Source organism: Chelonoidis abingdonii, chromosome 14 (assembly GCF_003597395.2).
Source record: "Chelonoidis abingdonii isolate Lonesome George chromosome 14, CheloAbing_2.0, whole genome shotgun sequence".
Lineage (NCBI taxonomy): Eukaryota > Metazoa > Chordata > Testudines > Testudinidae > Chelonoidis > Chelonoidis abingdonii.
This window is the reverse complement of record NC_133782.1, coordinates 15,666,054-15,673,466: the sequence shown is the minus strand read 5'-3', so window position 1 is coordinate 15,673,466 and position 7,413 is coordinate 15,666,054. Positions and strand designations below refer to the sequence as shown.

The following is a 7,413-nucleotide window of genomic DNA, read 5'->3' as shown; positions in this document are numbered from 1 at the left end:
ATTTAGTGCACTGGCTGAGGTACACCACATGTAGTGATCGGCATGTGTAGGATCCACGGATTTGAAAGGTGTGTTCTGGGGAGGGGGAAGGATTTCCTGAATCCCCTCTTCTGGCCTTCAGATAATGCCCCTCCAACCCCTCCAAGCTCAGCAGAAGAAGAAAATTCCCCACACACCAGGACATACCAACTCAAAGCAGCATTAGACCCTGCCAGAACAACTGATGCAAAACCTACAGCCATATCTCCACTGCTAAATGGAGATAATGGGTAGCTATCTCATTTGGAGGTGACATTACCTGATTTGTATCTGGCACAGCAATTATGTGTGCATATTTTTGCCAGAATTTGCTATTTGTGGGTTCAGTTTAACCTCTCAGAATCATGGCAATTGCATTTGCAAATAAGGTGCATAATTATGAATATATGGGCCTCTCAATCGATCTTGGTAAATTCTTGTTAAAATCATAATAACCAAATAGTCAAAATTTTAGAAGCCCAGCTCTATGATCAAAATTACTTCAACTGCTTGTGTAAATTGATTATATGCTCACAATAGTAAGTACCTTACTAATTTTTGCATGCAATTACTGGGGGTGCATTACAGATGGATTAGTTAAGAACACCAGATCCAAACTCTCTTCTTGCCCCAAATCTTTGGCGAAAATTCAGATTTGGATCCATTTCCAGATCCGAATGGGCCCATCTCTAATTGCTCTTGCAATCACAGGCACACTTTCTTGCATGGGAACTTAGAACTGCCATTTGAATTTTTGTTGGAACTAGTTCTCTTAAAACAGTATGTATACTCTGCCCAAGCCACTGTACAGAGAGAGAGAGAGAGAAATGCCAATTTAGGAAAGAACTTATGCGCATGCTTCAGTACCCTATCTGAATAAGGAGATGCTTTTCTGAAGTGGGGTTAGAAAGAACTAGAAATACATTGAACCGTTTTTAATTAATCAGAGAATGAACCTAACAACAGAATAAAAATGCAATGCCAGATGTTAAGAGGTCATAGAAAATGAACCTGTTAAGGGCAAGGACTGCTTAAAAGATGCAGTGCCAGTGTAACAAACCAGCTGGTGTTTCATAATATAATAGTGTCCCTTTTGAAAAAAACTGTAGGGTGCAGTGATCTGTGCTTTATTCTGCAGATGGGATTTGGACTCCTCACATCAATGCAGCAGAGCAGTATTAAGTTCAATGCATTCAGGGCTTTTACACACCTATTGAGAGGGAAAGTAGGTTCTACCCCTCCATGCACAGAAATCCCACTAGCAGTACACCTCAGAATTTAGCATGTCTTCCTAATTCCAGTCAGGATATGCTTTCATGTGCCTGACCTTGATTTGATTGTTGGAGATGCCTACTGAAAAGCAGAGGTATGCTAGAAAAAATTATTATACAGCGAAGGGGATTTTTACTATCTCCTCATGCCTAAACTTCCACCTGCCATATCTTATATCAGCTTCTGCCCATAACCGCTTGTGCAAGTTCACTGAAACAACTGTATAGCTGAAGGTTATTAGCTCTGTTGTGGTTCTGAGGCTTTGCAGGGTAATCAAACTGCCAGTGGGAGGTGAGATTGCTCTAGTTTCATGCAAAACCGACTTAGGCTCAGCTTAAAAGACTTCCTGTTTTCTCTACCCAGGAAATGAGAGGAGCAGATCTTCAATGGAAATTTTCATAGCCTCTGACTGCTAAAAATAGCAGTGAGGTGAAAGAAGTGGGCACCAACTCTATGGGGTCATTTCCTTTATAAAAAGGAGTGGGCTGAAACGGCAAGCTGATTTATTTATCAACACATTTGTTCATTCAGTCAGTGTATCAAAAACATATTGTATGTGCGTTTCCTGCCAATTTAATACAGCCACCTCATATGGAAACATGACATTCTTCCTGATGACAAGAGGTCATTTTAGTCTAGCGAGGGCTAATATTTTAGCTGGAAACAAGAAGGTGAAAAAGACTTACCCTATTTGGAAAATAGACTTAAACTAATCTTCCTAACTTACTGCGGGAAATTCGTCTGGGATGCTGAATTTTATTTCTTTTGTTTCTACTGCTAAAAATAAAACTTGAGTAAAGCAAAATCTGCAGGGCAGGGCTACCAGGCTAACAGCACAGCCACAAGAGAACAGCTACTATCTGGTCTCCAGTGCAAATATGGATGACTCTGTAGCTGGTAGGTGCAAAACGGTGTGGACAATGTAGTGAAGCAGTTGAAATCTAGCGGTTATAGGGTTTATTTGACAGACAGCTTCATTTTCTCCCCTGCATGTTGCATTCATTTGCATTGCAGGGTTTTATTGGCTGAGGTGACAGGGTGGACAGCAGTGATTGTACAACACCAGAAACAGCAGAGCAACACAGTGAACCAGACAGCTTTGTAACCTGACTGAATACTGTTTCTTGGACTGCAGTGGGGCTTCATGGGTGTATGCAAGGGCAGAGGTTTGTCTGTGCTATGGCGGGTGAGGTTTTTGGTTCCTGAGGGTTGCAGAGCAAACTCTCATTCTTGTATATATTTACTACTAATGAAAGTCAGAATGAGTCGATAAGGCTGTAAATTAAGCTAGCCAGAGGCTACTGTCTTCTTGCTATAAATGGGCCTGAGCCACAACACTGCAGCTTTAAGAGAAGGATCAGCAATCCTGTTTGTACTGTACCTAACACAACTGGGTCCTGACCCAAAACCTAAGCACTACTGCACTACAACTAAATAAAATAACAGCAACTGGAGCCAATCTTCCCAGCTCAGGGTTATCTCGACACTGGGCTGAATGAAACCGTTCATGTTGAACCTGTCTTCCCCGGTATTTTGAGAGAATCTGAATCCCTATCCAGATCCGATTTTAGTGACCTGACTTTCTATAGTGGGCTGACTGAAAGCTACAAATCCAGATACACCCAAACTTTGGAGGAAGTTTGCATTCTGATCTGACTTTCATCTCTAAATGTCTCTCTTTTCGTGGTAGGATAGGCCTGGTCTACACTACACAGTTAGGTCGACCTAATTACGTCAGTGTACACTCTACAGCTTTGTCCCAGCGATGTAAGTGCCCTACTACATCTTAACATCATAACTCCACCCCCGTAAGAGGCGTAGCGCTTACGTCAGCGTAGCTAGGGTGACGCAGTGTCTGTGTAGACGCTGTGTTACTTATATCAGCTATTGGCTGTCTTGTCAAGAAAGCTGGGCAGTTAGACCCCGGCAGCCCCCAGCTCCCCACTCCCAGCTGGGCTGCTGCCCAGAGGCTGCCTGCTCAGGGAGCCGAGACGTTCAGGTGGCTGCCCTCTGCTCCCGTCTGAGAGCCGGGAGACAAGAGCTGAGGGCATAGCTGGACTCCCAGTGGAGAGCTGTGCAGAACTGAGAGCTCTGGCTCTCAGCTCCTCCTCCCCCTGCCCCTCTTCAGTCAGTGGAAGTGCTGAGGGTGAGGATACACACCACCGACAAAAGGAGAGTAGTTATTGCACTGGCTGTAAGTCGACCTAGCTTAGGTCGACTTACAGCTGTAGTGTAGAAATGCCCATAATTAAAATATCCAGTATACGGTGGACACGTCCGCATCCTCAGAATACTGGACATTCCAATATTTCCAGGAATGGTGTGACCCTATCTCTGCTGACCTGACTTCACAGGCACTGTGTAAAGGAAATCACGCTACATGGAGGAAGGCCTTTTGAAGACCACCTCCCTACTACTCCCGCTGGCATGATCTCATATGCATGGTGCATGCTGGGGAGGTGGAGGCAGCGTGCCATTCAAAATGGTTTTCTCCGTCTATGATACCAGACACAATCATATCCAATTTTGTCTCAGTACTGGACAGGGGAAAACCTTAGCAAAAAAGGACTGTCCAACACTAGAGCAGACGAATGGCCTAGTCCAGTATTGCTACTCATTAGTTGGGAGTAAACAGAAATGATCTGACTAATAAATAAAATGTTATCATCTTAAGGTGCCTGTTGTGTGCCTGCCTTGTACTGTGCTGTCACCTATTTTGAAACCAGAAGAGCTGATAAAACAGGACAAGCCACATTATGAGGACATAAAAAACATTATGGAAATTAAATAATAAAGAATGCACATTTAAATAATATCTGATGTCAGCTGAACAGAACAGGGAAATTCTCAGGCCAGAATTCCTCCTGCAGCTTATCCTTGTGTGTGACCCCATTTAATATGGAATGCGTAAGTCCTAATACTTGGAGCTACAAGCAACAGTATGGCTCAAACACCATGCATTACTGCAGTCTGCCTTTCTTTGGGTTAGTTAGTACTTTACTGTCCAGTTTTCCAAGGGCCTTCAAAACTATAACTGCAACAATGACCTCTCTCCCATATCTGCACATGCAAATAAGCACCTGAGCAACGTGAGACAGTCGCTTTTTTATTAGATACCCATTTGGCATATGCAGATGTTGGCTGTGTCATGCACAATATTGAGCCACATTTTCAGTAGGATGGCTGCCATATTGTGAGTGCAATTTGAACTGGTAATTTTGTACTTGACTTGGATTATGGGCATGAATTGAAGTACTGGCCTCTTCAGTGACCTGCTTGAGCATGTAACTTGGATTGTTACAGGCACAAGAACTCTGATTTGGACGTGCATGATTCACTATAGACAGAAACTGCACATGCAAAAAAACAAAGCCATTACAGAATTTGGCCTTTGATTTCTTTTTAATCATATTTTTAATTTTTAACTTCCTATTTTTAAGGTAATATACACAGAAACCACAATAAACCACTGAAAAGACTGTAACTGTGAATGTATTGCAGCCTTGATATACAAACCTTGGACTCTGTGAAGATGGAGCAAAGTTTGGTATGTTATGCCTGAACAATGGGAGGTATTAGTGTACAATGGGTGAAATGCATTTACCACTCCAGTGAAACAGGTAGTCCTGTTGTGTCGGGGGTGAGCGGACTGGCACACACAGGGATGTCAAATCATCTGCCCCGCCCACATACATCAGCATGGAGAGGTGTTGGCGACTATAGTGGCAATGGCACCTATTCAGTGGTCACACACACCTACGTTAAGGGACTGTGCTATGGCCTCAGCGGTGGCTGGTGCCTTTCTTGAGGAACAGATTCTGCCCTTTCATGTGCTACATAGTTTCCCTGCACAAGCTTATTCGGTCTCTGTGCAAGGGGGTGGATTCCATCCGCTATGATTTTGACATTATGGAGCCATAGGAAGGGTTTGTAGTTGGGGGTTCTAGACTGGATCTTACAAGACCTGGGTGCAGTTCACAGCTCACCACAGACTTTCTGCCTGATCTTGGGCAAGTCACTTAAACTCTCAGTGCCTCAGCTCCCAGTCTGCTCAATAAGGATAATAACGTTCACCTGCCTCATGGGAGTCTGTGTGAGGATAAATGCATTAATGTTTGTGACGAGCTATTTTACTGTGGCTTTTATGAGCCTAGACATATAAAACCCTAAAAGAGTCAAAATCCATATGAAAGAACTGAATTCTTTCAACCCTCAGCTCAGGTGTCTGTTGCTTTACAAAGGGCCATGTCCACATTACACAAGGAGGTAGGTCCTCAGCTGGTGCAATCTGGCATAGCTCCACTGGAGTCACTGTGGAGGGGTTTAAATTACAGATGGCTACACTACTAGAAAAAGGGTCCAGAATTGAATGTCCCCTTGACTTTTCAGTTTAAATGTGCATTATTGCAAAAAGCCTGCGTGTAAATTTGTAGTAAAGCAGCACTCTGCAAGGCAAAGAAAACAGAGTCAAAACTCTGATTTGCAAAACTCTTTTGTGCCAGGCTTCTGCTCAGAGCAACTTTTTACAGATGAATAATAAAAAAAAGGGGGGGGGGGAGGGGGAAGAATTTTCGAAAACAATCCACCAAACCCATTGCAACAGGGAAGTTAGTGGGAACTGTAGTACCCATATATACATTCAAGTCCAGCTACTTAAAAAGAGTAGAAGCCTTAAAGGATTCTTGCTAGCACTTTTACTCTGAGGATGTTATCCAGCAGCAGCACAAGGACTGCTTTTGTATTTTTGCTGGTTAACATCCTCACAGTAAAAGGACTATTATTACTAACGTCATGGGCTGACGATACAAGATCTCAAGTTTACATGCACATGATCAAGTCACAGTTTTAAAAAATAAATGCATTTTAAAAAAATCAAACCCCATCTTGATAAATAAATTTAAAAGCTTGAGCCAAATGAAATATCCAAGAAAAGATAAAAATTAAAAAAAAAAAAAGGGGGAGATCGTGGAGTTCTCAATCAAGCAATGCTCCATTCTAATCAGTGGGCCACAATGGATGTGATAACACTTAAAGTGAGCTTGATTCTCTCCTCACATAGGACCCTACCCAATGATCATTGAAATCAAAGAAAATACTCTCACTGGCCGTGGTGGGCATTGAGTCATGTAGCTGCATAAATCAGAAGTAATTCTTAGTCACATCATTGCAGCCATGCCACCATAAAACCAGGGCAAGTGACAGTGAGAGGACTCTCTTGCCCAGGTGGAGTCCTGTGACAGTGAGGTCTGCAGGATATGGCCCAAAATTCTCACTAAAGGCGATGAAACTAATCTGCGTTGCAGGATGAATTCCCCTCTCTTCTCTGTGCTGCAGTTAAGAAATCCTGCTTATTCATGGACATTGTCAGGGGTTCTGCATGTGAAACAAGTGCAGAATATGCATTAAGGAACTGACTGCATATAAGAGACCCACAATGAGGAGTGGGGAGGACAATCTTTCCTCACAGTTGTAGAGTGACGTGTTTGTTAGGAACACAGTTTGATACACCCAGGCGAACTGCGGGTTCTAATGACATAGAGTAGGTACCACATGTAAATGTCAATATTCTTATACACAGAGCATGCACAATCCAATGCCTTTTCCCTGCCCACCAAGCCCCAAATATTTCAGGAAATCTAGAAGGTATATAAAATGGAAGCAAGAGGAATTAAAAAAAAAAAAAGATTTAAAAGCTTTTAAGTCAAATTAAAAGTGGCAGGATTTTTAATTTTGTTTTCAAATAAGTATAAGGTTAAGAAAACACACAGCTGGAGAAAAGGTAGAAAAATATTAATTACCTTTTACTTTGATTGCTTGGATCAAAGATCACAGTCATTCTGTTTCATATAATGTTTTGTATCCAGCTAAGGTGTGTATCTATCAGCTCTGAAAAAGATTTGCAAAACCATTTTTGAGAAAAAAATTGTAACCTTCAGCCTATTTCATAAGGCCAAATGTTACAGTTATCGGCTACTCTTTCATTGTGTGTCTTAGTTTATGAAACGGACATTTCGGCATACACAATACACAAGGCAAAACTTAACCGCTGACCTTTTAGTGGCTCAGATCCAGCACTCTATTTTACTGGGGGGGGGGTTGCATTTCCTAACTGATATTATTATC

The 7,413-nt window shown here is 42.3% G+C and overlaps 1 protein-coding gene across 4 annotated transcripts in view; it reads right to left on the bottom strand.

Annotated features, from left to right (window-relative positions):
- NFATC2 (nuclear factor of activated T cells 2) overlaps positions 1-7,413 on the bottom strand; it is a 117,337-nt gene that overhangs the window by 8,094 nt on the left and 101,830 nt on the right. Inside the window, exon 10 of one of the 4 annotated variants that reach the window (XM_032804016.2) lies at positions 7,089-7,176. The exons of the other annotated variants lie outside the window; for them this stretch is intronic. Coding sequence (XP_032659907.1) covers positions 7,133-7,176 — 44 coding nt within the window. The 3' untranslated portion in view covers positions 7,089-7,132. The remainder of the gene's footprint in view (positions 1-7,088; positions 7,177-7,413) is intronic. 4 annotated transcript variants of the gene reach the window in all.